This window comes from Aquarana catesbeiana, linkage group LG06, assembly GCF_042186555.1.
Source record: "Aquarana catesbeiana isolate 2022-GZ linkage group LG06, ASM4218655v1, whole genome shotgun sequence".
Classification (NCBI taxonomy): Eukaryota; Metazoa; Chordata; class Amphibia; order Anura; family Ranidae; genus Aquarana; species Aquarana catesbeiana.
In genome coordinates this window covers 244879414-244893664 of record NC_133329.1, presented here as the reverse complement: position 1 = coordinate 244893664, position 14251 = coordinate 244879414, and the positions used below count along the sequence as shown (strand labels likewise).

Genomic DNA, 14251 nt, shown 5'->3' with positions numbered 1-14251 from the left:
TTTGATTATTTAGGTGCCTGTTTGCGCATAAATGCCTAAAATCGCATAAATGCCTGTTTTCATAAACACACAAGAGTGCTTGATCTCACAAGAGTCCTTGTTTACTCAAGGATGCTTGGTCACGCAGAAAGTCTTGTTTTCACAAGAAAGGCCTAAATTGCATAAAATGCTTGGTTGCATAAAAATGTGGGATCGCACAAGAATGTTTGATCTCACAAGAGTCCTTGATTACCTAAGGGTACTTGGTAACACGGTGAAGCTTGCTTTTTACAAAATATTTGATCGCATAAAAAAAATGCTGAATCGCATAAAAACGCATGATCACCTAAGTTGCATGATCACCTAGATTTGCATGGTTGCATAACGAGGCATGTTCATTTATACGTGTGTCTGGATACATGATGTGTAAATTACACATTCAGAGACGCATGCTTGCTTGCGAGATGCTCGTTCCACAGCACATGATATAGGTATGCGTGTACACAGCGCACACCTTTTTATGTTTTTGCCTTAAACATATTGTAAGAAATTCATGCTCCGAGAACGCACTCTGCTATTGAGGCATAGGGCGTTTACTCTTGCCACATACACATATGAAGAGCCATTTGCATATGTGTTTATTTGCATGACACTACAGAGGAAGTCTGCGTTTCACAGCACCTCCTCCAGTTAGTAGGCTTGCCCTTGGGTTAGCCACCATGCTCGAGTTTTAAAGAATGCTAGCGCCCGCCTCTAGCAGGTCTAAGAGGCCAGGGTATAGCAGTAATGGCATGCCAAGGCAGTCTGCTGCCGAGGTATCAGTCTGTTGCATGGCTGGACCTAGGTGCATCCAGCATGGTCAAGTATCTGGAACTCCTGGGTTAGGATCCCAGTCTAAGGTACATTCTCAGCCCTAGGAGACTCAATGTGCTCAATACAGTAAAGACTTAAGAGCTTAAGAGCACCTAAGCTGGGTCCGCAACTTAGAGAAATCGTCTTGCAGCCCCTTTGGAGGCTGGAGTTTTTTGGGTATAGTTATAGGCACAACCCAAAGCAGGGTGTCTTTACCCGGATCAAAGGCCAAGACCATAAAATAAATAACAGTTTTTGGCTTAAGTAGGCAAGTAGGGGAAAGACCTTCCATTTGCCTTTGTATGAGGTTGTTGGGGAAGATGGTAGCCTCATTCAAGGCTGTTCCTTTCGCCTAGTTTCACTCAACGCCATTAAAGAACAGAATGCTGTCTGCTTGGATCAAGAAAATCTAAGCCTTGGATTTTTTGATGCGCCTGATGTTAGAAGTACGTAAGCCTCAGTTGGTGATTACTAGCCAAAAGTCTACAGGAAAATCCTTTATTCCAGTCACCAGGAAAGTGGTAACTACGGATACCAGTATCATAGGCTGGGGTACAGTCCTAGAAGAGCTTCCGGTCCAAGGGAGGTGGTCCAAACCAAAAGGTTCCTGTCCGTCAATATTCTGGAGGTTCCGGCAGTACGTTTGGCCCTCAGGCCCTGGACATACATGTCAAGGTGGTCCTGTCCAGATACAATCCGACAATGCTACAGCAGTGACCTATATCAGTCACCAAGGGGGCGCCAGGAGTCTGGATGCCCAGAGGGAGGTGAACCATTTGTTTGTTAGACAGAGAGGCATATTTCCTTGCCTATCTGCAGTCTTATTCCAGGGGTGGAAAAATTGGCAGGTGGATTTTCTAAGCCGTCAGCAGCTGTACCTAGGAGAATGGTCTCTACACCCCACCATATTTCAGGCCATATGCCAGAGATGGGGTACCCCGGATATAGATCTGCTAGCTTCCAGGTTCAACAAGAAGCTAGACAACTTTGTGTCAAGAACAAGTGATCTGCTAGCACTAGGCTCAGATGCCTTGATAAATCCTTGGGATCAGTTTTCTCTGATCTATGTGTTCCCTCCAGTTCCGCTTCTTGCGCGGTTCCTTCATAGGATCAAGCGGGAAAGGAAGCTGGTAATTCTAGTAGTCCCGGCTTGGCCCAGAAGATCCTGGTATGCAGAGATCGTGTGAATGGCAGTTGGAAGGCCATGGGTTCTTCCGCTATGGCCAGATCTGCTTTCATAGGGGCCAATATTCCTTTCTTCCTTACAAAATCTGAATTTGACGGTTTGGCTATTGAGACCCACGTCCTAAAAAAAGCGTGGGATCTCAGGTCCAGTCCTGCCCACTCTGGTTAATGCCAGGAAGCCGGCCTCCAAGCTCATCTGTTATAGAATCTGGAAGGCATATGTCTCCTGGTGTGAGTCCAAGAGATGGCATCCTAGGAGGTATGCCATTGACAGAATTCTCGCTTTCCTTCAATTAGGAGTAGAAATGCAGCTGGCCTTGAGCACTATCCTTTTGAGGAGTTTGTTTTGCACTTTTTGGCACAATAGTTAAATTGTGTTCACCTTCTTACCTAAGGTGTGTACTGGGGGCACACTATATGATTTTAGCGCCACACTCTTTTCTCTTATATCCAAACACGCAATTAGTCTTATTGCTAGTGCTGGCAGCTCACTTTTTTTCTTTTTTATAAGTAGCGCAATCCTTTTTATATAGTATCACAAAGCTAAGAAAGGGACTGAAGGATATTCGTTATAAAGAAAGGTTACGAGCACTGAACATATTCTCTCTGGAGAGGGGATATGATTTCAATTTACAAATACCATACTGGTGACTAGGGCTGCGCATCTTCACTGGTCTCACGATTCGATTCGATTACGATTATCTGGTCAACGATTCGATTCGATTCGATTCCGCGATGCATCACGATGCATCACGATTACCGACGAGCTCCCACTTCCGCTTGGGCCGCCTAGGTGGCCCTTCCACCCTGCAATCTTCTGGGACACATCACAGTTCCCAAAAGATTGCCCGGCTATGCAGGACAGCACAGTGAGACATGCGCACCCGGCTGTGAAGCTGCAAGCTGTCACAGCCGGATGCCCACAGTAGTATTGCCAGCGCTGTGGACAGGCGGGGGAGAGAAGGGAGGGTTTGGGTGGCCACGTCGCTGGATTGTGGGACAGGTGAGTGTCTTTTTATTAAAAGTCAGAACATGCACTTTTTTTGTAGCTGCTGACTTCTAATAAACAAAAAATTGACTGGAACTCCGCTTTGAATTAAAAATAACCTCACTCCCTAAAAAGTGCAGTAATCCGGTGCACTACAGGGTACAGAGATTCACACACACGGCTGCTGGGAGGTCAAAAGGGAAAGAATCCACAGATGACAAACAGCCCTGTGAAGTTCCCTGTACTGTCTCTGTGCTGACCAGTGGCGGCTGGTGCTCAAAATTTTTTTGGGGGGTGCAAACAAACTGAAAAATACTGAACCTCCCCCGTCAAACGCAGCCATCTGTGCCCGTCAAACGCAGCCACTTGTGCCCGTCAAACACAGCCACTTGTGCCCGTCAAACGCAGCCACCTGTGCCCATCAAATGCAGCCACCTGTGCCCAAACGCAGCCACTGTGCCCAAACGCAGCCACTTGTGCCCGCCAAACTCAGCCACCTGTGCCAAAACGCAGCCACTTGTACCCGCCAAACTCAGCCACCTGTGCCAAAACGCAGCCACCTGTGCCAAAACGCAGCCACCTGTGCCAAAAAGCAGCCACCTGTGCCAAAAAGCAGCCACCTGTGCCCAAACTCAGCCACTTGTGCCCGCCAAACTCAGCCACCTGTGCCAAAACGCAGCCACTTGTACCCGCCAAACTCAGCCACCTGTGCCAAAACGCAGCCACCTGTGCCCACCAAACGCAGCCACCTATGCCCAAATGCAGCCACCTGTGCCCAAATGCAGCCACCTGTGCCCGCCAAACGCAGCCATCACTGACCCCCCCCCCCAATTACTTTCTTTTAATAATTATATTACAAAGGATGGTGTGCCCCCGCTGTATGTGCTTTTAAAAAACGTTGTCACATCATACCAAATTTCGCCGGTATACGATCATGTGACTCCCGGCCGTCCCGCCCCTCTCCGCTCTCCTCTTCCCTCTCCGCTCTCCGCTCACGTGTCTCCTGAGTCCTGACGTCAGCGGGGAATTCTCAGTCCCGCCCGCTGACTATAGTTATCGTATCAGAAGAGAGGCGGGCGGGACTGAGAAATCCCCGCTGACGTCAGGACTCAGGAGACGGAAGCGGAGAGCGAAGAAAAGAGCGGAGAGGGGCGGGGCGGGAGTCACATGATCGTATACCGGCGAAGTTCGGTATGAAGTTAAATTGTTTTTTAAAAAAGCACATACAGCGGGGGCACAGTGCACACCATCCTTTGTAATATAATTATTAAAATAAAGACGGTTTTTCAAATTTTCTCGAGCGCTTTCCCGGGAGGGGCGGGGCTACTAATGACGTCACCAAACATCGATTTTCGGGGTTTTATGCATCGATGCCGCATCGGGGACACCCGAATCGCGATGCATCGATGCAACGATTAATTTCAGCACCCCTACTGGTGACCCCACAGTAGGGATAAAACGTTTCCGCGAAAGGGAGTTTAATAAGACACGTGGCCACTCCCCAGAAAAAGGGCTTAACCTTAAACTGCGTAGAGGGTTCTTTACTGTAAGAGCGGCAATGATGTGGAATTCTCTTCAACAATGGAGAGACAAACAGCTGCACACCAATGATATCACCAATTGCTTAGTTTATTGTACAAAACAGCAGCAACGAGTCCCCGCCTAGGGACCACTCGCTGTAATGTGTTTCACCCATTCGGATCTTTCTTATCGTTCTGGAAAGAAGTTGTACCGGGGAAAGGCGTAGCGTAGGTTGAACCTCCAATGGGAAACCTAAGGAGTCCACCTCTAGTAAGTCTTGCTCTCTTTTTAGGGAAAAAAAACATGGCAGCTTCTTGTATTTTCCGTGGCAAAAAGGTTGACCTCCAGAAGACCCCACTTCGAGGTAAGTGTTGAAAAAATTTTGGAGATTCAATTCCCATTCTGCTGGGTCCAGCTGTCTTCGGCTCAGAAGATCCGCTAGTGTTGTTTGTCCCTTTGATGTGTACTGCTGTCAGGGATAACAAGTGAACTTCTGAGAAAAGGTCGTGCACCGTCCTCATGAGGGGGTCTCGAACTGGTGCCCCCTTGGCGGTTGATATATGCCACCGTGGTGATGTCCGATAATATCTGGACATGCTCCCCCTCTACTAACTCCAGGAAGGCAAGTAGTGCTTTTAGTACTGCCATCAGTTCTTTTAAATTGGAGGAGGCTTCTGTCATTACTGGTTCCCAGGTCCCTTGTCTATCCTGTTGCCTTATATGAGCCCCCCCATCCAGACGCACTTGCGTCTGTAGTAACATGGAATTGAACCAGCGGAAGCCATAGCCTGCCGTTCGCCAGGGTGTCCTTCTCTACCCACCAAGCCAATGACCTCACTATGGCTTTGGCAATGGGGATCACTTCTTCCAGTGACTCTACTTTTCCATCCCAATTGCTTAAGAGGTGGCACTGTAGGGATCTCATGTGTAACTGAACCCATTGTATTGCCAGGATTGAGGCAGACATAAGCCCCAAAAGGGACATTATACCCCTTCTTGTTCCTTGCATTGAGGTTTTTATTTGTTCTGCCGCGGTGATTATCTTTGCCATTTGTTTCCTTGAAGGATAATCTTCTGCATAGTCATGTCAATTATGTAGCCCAGGAACGTAGCTTTCTGAGGGGGTGTTCTGTTCAACTTTTCTAAATTGATTTTCCATCCCAGATGGGTTAGGAAGTGTTCGGTCGTTTGTAGGCTTGTGAGAACTTCCTCTTGTGTCTGACCGTAGATCAGGAAGTCATCCAGATACAGCACTATCTGGACCCCCCTTAGTCTGAGCTCTTGCATGGACTTCTGACATTTGGTGAATATTCGCAAAGCTGACGAAATGCCGAACGGTAGGGGTTGATACTGAAAATGTCGAGTTTTCCCACCGTCCTGGATTGCGAATCTCAAATACTTCTGGTGACTGGGATGGATAGGGACATGGAGATAAGTGTCCTTTAGGTCGAGGGTTACTAGGTAGGCTGACTCTGGGAGTAGAGACCTCACCGAGAAGATTGTTTCCATCTTAAACTGCCTGTAGAGAATCAACTTGTTCAGGTATTTTAGATTCAGGATTAAGCGGTGTCTGCCCAAGGGTTTTGCCCTTAGGAAGACCCGGGAGTAGAAACCCGATGTGTGATGGAAGGGATATATCTCCGTTATCACCTTTTCCTTCAGTAATTCCATGAACGCTTCCTTCATAGGTATGCTTTGCTGTGAGGAAGCTAGAACAGTCGTGGCTCGGGGCTTAGTCGGGGGTCTCACTGTAAATTCTATTTTGTATTCCTACGCGATTATCTGTAGGATAAAATGGTTTGAGCAGAACGCCCGCCATTGAGGTAGGAAGTGTAATAGTTTCACCCCCACCACGCTGCTAGCGTCACTGGGTTTTGTTGGTAGACGCAGAGCTAGGGAACAAAGCGTTAGGATTTCCCTTTGTTTTTGTTGAAGACCCATCTTTGTTGGGTCTGTGGTTTCTCATTTTTTGTTTGTGTTTCTCGCCTGTGACGATGCAAAAACCTTTTCTTCTTTTGTTTCATTTTTTTTTTTTAAGGGAAAACTTTTGGTTTTATCTGCTGACATCTCTACAACTTTGAGTTCAGGCTTGAACAGTAGATTGCCAAAGGGGATATTGCATATTTTTTTTTGGATGCGCAATCTCCCTCCCAGGTCTTTAGCCATAAAGCCCTTCTGGTCGCATTGACCAAGCATTGACCAAGCCCGTGGTGAGTGCGGAGATTCTAAACACTTCCGCTGAAGCATCGGCCATGTATGCCACCCCTTTCTTTATTAGTAGAAGGGAATCCAAAACTTTGTCCGCCCCAGGGACCTTGTCCAGGTGACCCCGGATTTGTTCCAGCCAAAAAGACACATTTCTGGACATGCAAGTGTTAGCGAAGCTGGGATGAAGCCCCGCTGCTCCTGCCCCATATGCTCTCCGCAGTTCGGGTCTTCTAGCTAATCCATGTCGTCAAATGAAAGGTCTGATCTCTTTGACACCTTGGCCAAGGTTGCGTCCAAATTTGGGCACTTCCTGAGAATGCTTTGCTGTTTATCAAAAGGAAATCTTTTCTTCAGGGCTTTTGGGAAAAGCAGCTTGCTTTCTGGGTTTTCCCATTCTTTATCTATGATGTCTTTAATAGATTGGTGGATCCGGAAAGATATTCTTTTTGTTTCATTGAGCCCTCTGTACAGCCTGTCCCGGACCGAGCTAGTGGGCTGGGTTTCCTCAATTTCCTCCATTATGTAAATTGCTTTTAAGAGCTCCTCTGTCTCCTCCACCGGAAACAGATGTTTGGAAATTCTCTGAGTTTCCATTGTGGCTGCTTTGTCCTCTGAGTCGGAGCTGTTCTGATATAGAGGTTTCCCTTCTTTCTCCGAATCTGAATCCGAGGAACTCATCCGTGGCTGGGGGAGAGCTTTTCTAGTTTTCTCTTGTCGTATCAGCTCCATCTGCTGCTTCCTGAATTTTGGACTGCAGGGGGGAGAGAGGGAGAGGGAGAGAGAGAGGGGAGAGAGAGAGAGGGGAGAGAGAGAAGGGAGAGGGGGAGGAGGAGGGCTAGAGAGAGAGGAGAGGGAGAGGGGGGAGAGAGAGGGAGGGAGAGAGAGAGGGAGGGGGAGAGAGAGAGAGAGAGAGAGAGAGAGAGAGAGAGAGAGGGGGGGGAGAGAGGGAGAGGGGGCAGGAGGAGGGGGGAGAGAGGAAGGAGGGGAGAGAGAGAGGGGGAGGAGAGAGAGGGGGAGGAGAGAGAGAGGGGGGAGAGAAAGGGGGAGGGAGGGAGAGAGAGAGATGGGGAGGGGAGAGAGGGGGGAGGGAGTGGGGGGGGGAGTGAGGGGGCGGAGAGAGAGAGGGGAGAGTGAGGGGGCGGAGAGAGAGAGGGGAGAGAGAGAGGGGGGAGAGAGAGAGAGAGAGAGAGAGAGAGAGAGAGAGAGAGAGAGAGAGAGGGGATAGGGCAGGGATTTTCGGCTCCTGCCCCTTAAGCCTCGGGGTGGTGCACCAGATTGCCCCCATGGAGCTCTGCTCAGGGGTGCTTGTACCCCCTGGGAAATACCCCTGCGTCCTCCCCTCCATCTTACCATTTTGAGAGATGGGGTCTTGCTCCACAGCCTCTGGTAGGGGCCCTTGATCCTCCGCCATGTGGAACACCTGGAAGGGAAGGAGCATGCCAATGTAATCCCGTTGCAGTCACCGCATATAAGATGACCTCAGAGGCCCAGGACACCCCTGACGATCTGCCCATAACTGGCATGGCCGCCGCAATTTGCGGCCTTGCAGCCCTTTTCCAAGATGGTCGCCTCGCTACTTCCTGCGACGGCGCCATCTTGACTTGACACTGTCACTTCCGCCCATAACTGGCATGACTCCCTTCTCCAAAATGGCCGCTGCTCCACTATCTGCGGCGGCGCCATCTTGCCAAAGGCACTTCTGCCCCGGCATTCTGATCATACACGCCAGGAGCGGAGTGTTTGGTGTGCTGCGGGGGGAAAGAAACAAAACCTCTTATTGCTGCCGCCCCCACGCAAGCCTACCTAATGTCTGGGGAAACTGGCAGAAAGTGCAGCCCGACTTCAGGAACTCCTGGTCGCCGTAATTGTGAATGTTCCCCTTGGCTCTTCCCCATCCTCCCCTTACTCTAAAGGAAGGATGGTGGGGGGGAATAAAACTCCCTCCTCCAGTGTAAGGGTGTCCAGGGGGTTGTTTTTGAGGTGTCCCCCACATGGTTTCTTGCAAACGGGACTTCTTATGGCTTTCTTTCAACAATGGCTGTCTTCTTGCCACTCTTTCACAAAGGCCAGATTTGTGGAGTGCACAATGAATAGTTGTCCTGTGGACAGATTCTTGCACCTGAGCTGTGGATTTCCGCAGCTCCTCCAGAGTTACCATGGGCCTCTTGGCTGCTTCTCTGATTAATGCTCTCCTTGCCCGGCTTGTCAGTTTAGGTGGACGGCCATGTATTTGTAGGTTTGCAGTTGTGCCAACACTTTCCATTTTTGGATGATGGATTGAACAGTGCTGCGTGAGAAAACTTGGGATTGTTTTTTATAACCTTACCTTGCTTTAAACTTCTCCACAACTTTATCCCTGACCTGTCTGGTGTATTCCTCGACCTTCATGATGCTATTTGTTCACTAAGGTTCTCTAACAAACCTCTGAGGGCTTTACAGAACAGCTGTATTTATACTGATTAAATTAAATTACACACAGGTGGAATTAGGTGACTTCTGAAGGCAGTTGGTTCCACTATATTTAAGTTTGGGGTAGCGGAGTAAAAGGGGCTGAATACAAATGCACGCCACACTTTTCAGATATTTATTTGTAAAAAAATTTAAAAACCATTTATCATTTTTCTTCCACTTCACAACTATGTGCCACTTTGTGTTGGTCTATCACATAAAATCCCAATAAAATACATTTAGGTTTTGGTTGTAACATGACAAAATGTGGAAAACTTCAAGGGGTATGAATACTTTTTTAAAAGGCACTGGATATGGTTTTATATTTTCACTTTACTGGTGATTTTATTAACTGATTTACCCACCTTCCTTACTGATACTCATACTGTATAGCATTTAGAAATGTAAATATAATATGCTAAAAAGAATATAGTTCTGTGAATGGCAGACACTGGGTGATTGTAGATATTTCTTTAGCTCTCTTTGGAGTCCACCTGTAGGATGTAGGGTTTACTATCTTTATTGGTTGCTGTTAAATATTGCTCTTTGGTTCTTAAAGGATCACTTACGCTGAAGTAAAATGTAGGTTTTGTGAGCACTATTCAGATGTGGCTGGATTAAGAACAGAGCGTAAACTTTATATTTGAAAAAAAAAGAACAGAGCGTAAAGCCCTTAAATGGCTTGAATATACGAACCTTAACAAGTAGCTGGTTTTAAAGACGATATGACACTTTATAGGGGATTTTTAAAAAGAGCTAAATTAAAGAACACATTTTATGAATATTGTGCTAGTCTGCTACAAATATTGATCCTAAACTCCAAAAATGATGAAGACAAGGCCCGAGCATTTTGTGTCAACTTTCCAGGTGCTGTATGAAATTCTTAAATTCAGCAATCTTGTTAGGAAAAAAACACTGCCTTTTGATGCAATAAACAATTTACTGCAATGAAGCACTCTATTTGGTTATAATCAGCAAAACATCCACTTCTTTCTGCCATTCTGTATGTTTAAATATTAGATTAGCTTTCCAGAGTGGTTCAACTAGAAAAAAATACACAAAACATTTTTTTACAGTTCAGGACTTCATTACACTTCTATCCAGAAGTATTTTGGAATGCTGCACTTACCTCAAACCCTCCAATAACCAAAAGAGACTGGATGTTATATTTTCTAATGTTTTCTACAATCTGGGGTAGACAAGTCTTTGGAATAGTTCTTAAAAGTAAAACAGAGAGCCATTTATTAAATTATTTTTTCAGTGATGATATATACAGTACAGAGCAACAAAATAATTGTAACATACTTTCAAGAAGAAAACCACATGCAGGTTTTAAAAACAATGTTCGACTCCTGGGCAATTACCTTTTTTATATTAGGTGGAAACATATTTATATAAACACTGAAACCATATTTTTCTTGATAAACTTAGTGTCTGTGGATCTTTCCACGTGTACTTATAATCAATCATATAGGATGGAGGACTATTAAGTGTGGACTAGACTATGGTTTAGCAATGGACACTAAAGGTTTTAATCATGTGTACTATTACTCAAGATAAAGTAACTGTATACCATACTACTAATGTGGGTGACATGTCTAGGCTGCCTAGCCTGATTTGAATTACACAGAATTGTTACTATAAAAACAATGTCTATTTTAAGATGAAACATTTTGCATGACTTCTTTGTTCATACGCTTTACAGCTTTAATTAGGGATATCTGGTAATTTTTTATCTGTAAGGCATTTAGGTTTCACAATTTTTTTTTTTTAATTTAATAAAGCATGGCACATCTTAGCTCAGTGGCAATGGTGTGCAACAGGAGCAAGAGCCCTTGCATGTATAATGACACACACCGAACACCACAATTAATTTCCATTTTTGGATTGCCATACACTACTCATGAATTCAACTTGCTTCACAGATTTAGGCAAGGGTTGCGAAACTCAGCTCTAAAGGGATGAAAGAATATGTAAACACAAGATTTCATTTTCCTGGTATTTGCCTGCCGTACCATGTACTTGTATGAAAAAGTAATCTGTTCTCTTTGTATTGCTTCCTTTGTGAAAAAAGCCCTGGTTTTCCTGCCAGCCCCTCTGCTTTCTTATCAAAAATGGCAAAACTGACAACACTAGGCATGGGAGAAAAATGTAGTCAATTATCTAGCTGTGTTGGGAACTGAACTTTCTCTCCTCCAACGATCAGACTTTCTGACATGCAACCCCCCCCCCTCCCCATCTTCCTGCACAACCATTCACTGGGAAGACCAGTGTACTGATGTTTCTACTCCCCCAGCCCTTATGAAGCTGAGAACAGAGATTATCTGATCACTTATAAAAAGGAACAAAAAAGGGTGTTTATAATGTTTTTTCATCTCTATACATAAATGTTTTGCCTTTCATGACAATTTTAAACATGCAACTCTGCAGAACACAGAGAAGTCACCAGAACGTGTTCTTCACTGATCTGAATCTTGCAAAGCCTAACTGGATCTTCTGCCAAAGGTTGACGTATAGAACACCTTCATTTTATTTTACATACACATTTATTAATAGGAGAAGCAAACCGTAAGCAGTGTCCTGTTAAGAGGTAGTAAAAGTTAATAGTACTTTTGAAATGAAGCAGTTGTATTTTATTGATACTAAATCATACAGAAGCTTGATTGAAGCTACATTAGAACATTACATCATAACTTCTTTAATACTGCAAAATAACAATAATGACAATATACCGTGTACAATTATATTTTTGGCATAGAGGCTCACCTTTTTGTCCCTAGCATTGAACCACCGCGTCCTAACCATCCAGCAACATCATGCCAGCTGACTTCCTGAATCTTGAATAACAAAGAAAAAAACAAAAAAAGACAGTGGTGTTTAGAACATATATAAAAGTGGTTGTAGACCCTACATATACCCACTAAAGTGACTTGCCTCAGGTGATACACAGAGGCACTCTGCACATATATGGATCGAAATTCGGCCGCTCCCTGATGAATCGGCTGAATTTCGATCCATATATGGCCAGCTTTAGCCTCCCTTATATAAAACAAAACTACTGGTATGCCAAACACTGCTCATAGGTCAAAAAGAATGAAGGAATCACCTGTCCTTTTGAAAGGCCTTCAAATCCATCATACACTATGAAGACTTTGTGACCTTGTGAAATTCCAATTCGTACAGCAGACCGAACAGCTGCATTCATGCCAGCAGCTGGTGCACCAACATTTAAGATTGCCATACTAAAGTTACTCTATGAAGGGAGAACAAAAACATCAGAAATTAATCTTACATTAAAAAAATACCCAGCTTGTGTTACACCACATTTCTATGGCTTCCAGAACATTGTCCTTTGTATTCTACGGTGAAAAAAAAAAATAAAACCAGATAAGAAAGTATGCAGCCAGGGAAAATGTGCTCATAGGTACAGTATAAACAGAAATATTTTGAAATATTTAGCTGACATACATTTCCAGGCACGATGATTACCTGGGACATAGTCACCACTGTTTTTGCGTGTAAGGGTCTGGTGATAAACAGTAAGTAATTTAGTACAGCAAGGGACGTATTGTTTTTATTATCCATAAGAACATTTTATTTGTAAATCTAGGTCTCAATGCCTGAACATGTTACATTAGCATTGTGAAATACAGTACAGCATGACTGCAGGCTTATTCCCACAAAACAATATTAAAAACACTCAAACCACAACTATATGGATCTTCACAATTGCCATACAGGAGGCAATACAGAATATAATGGGGAAAATGGCCCTAGCTGTTGCAATCATCCTAATATCAAGCTATTCTTCCAATTCTGGTTGACATTTATTGGTTGAGGGAAAAAAAAAATCAACAAATTTATACATTAAATATCGTGTACAATATAAAAAGGCAATGCCAATTCTGGTTTCTGGTCAGTGTTGGTGCGGGATTTTTGCAACACCTCTCTGCTTTTCTGTTTGGTCTTCACACCTACCTCTTTTCTTTGCCTTCTCTTAAATGTTAAAGTGGAGCTCCAGGAAAAAAACATTTTAAAGTTAGATTTTCATTACCTCCAAGAGGAAAATTGTTCTTCATATTTACTGTATTTTTCCTTTCCTAAAGGGAGCTTCGTGTCAGCCCACCTCTGGTATGCCCAACCCTCCCTAAGTCTGTCAGGGCCTAATGCATAAATTTGACCCCCTCCTCCAGGATGGACTTCCGTAGCTAGAGCATTCACACCTGGGTGTGAGACTGTGCTGACATAGAGCTCATCAGGAAAGGAAGATTATGTATGCAAGTATGAAGAACACATTTTCTGTTTTTCTCCTGATGGCTGCATGTCAGGAATTAGATGATCAGGGTGGGATGATGTGAAAACAATTTATTATCGCCTCTGGCTGAGGAGATTACAGTTTTTTCAAAATAAACAGTCTTCAAAGCTAATGGATCCATACAATAATGAGACAAAAGAAAGGTGTGTATGGATGACCACGTCCCCTCCGAAACTCTACGGACGGATGCCCAAGAGGTTGAGACACTTCTCATGGAGTGTGCTGTAATTCTCTCTGAAAGTGCCAACCCCTTATCCTTATAAGCAAAAGGAGACAATTTTTACAATCCAGGAAGCGATGACTACTTGAGGCCCTGGCCCCCTTATGCGACCCTCCAGGAATCACAGACAGTCCTATGATCTGAAGCGTCAATACAGACCGACAGGATTCTCCCGACGTCCAACAGGCTAATCTCCTGTCCATCTAAGTGAAAGGTAGGAATGAATCTTGAAGCAAACAGGAAATTAAGGACTATCGTCAGATCCCATTTGGAAAATGTGGAAGGTCTGGGAGGCCTTAGTCCAATTTCTTAAGGCTGTAGTAAAACTATCAGTCCATCAGAGGCCCACTAAACTTCAGTAAAGTCCGAAATAGCTGAGACATTGCCTTTGAGCGTGCTTGCACTCAGGCTCATATCAAGACGTTTCTCAAGAAATCGGAGGACATGACAAACTCAAGGCTCTTGCGGGGAAAACCCCTGACGCTGTTTAATTCCAGGAACTTTAGCCAGACACCATTATAGATGTTATTTGTGC

The 14251-nt window shown here is 44.8% G+C and overlaps 1 protein-coding gene across 2 annotated transcripts in view; it reads right to left on the bottom strand.

The window, feature by feature from the left end:
• Positions 1-14251, bottom strand: part of LOC141146676 (ATP-dependent 6-phosphofructokinase, liver type) — a 199051-nt gene that overhangs the window by 39174 nt on the left and 145626 nt on the right. For both annotated transcript variants that reach the window (XM_073633124.1, XM_073633123.1), the window contains 3 exons: positions 12288-12434; positions 11948-12018; positions 10311-10398 (listed from right to left, as the gene is read on the bottom strand). In XM_073633124.1, coding sequence (XP_073489225.1) covers positions 10311-10398; positions 11948-12018; positions 12288-12434 — 306 coding nt within the window. The remainder of the gene's footprint in view (positions 1-10310; positions 10399-11947; positions 12019-12287; positions 12435-14251) is intronic.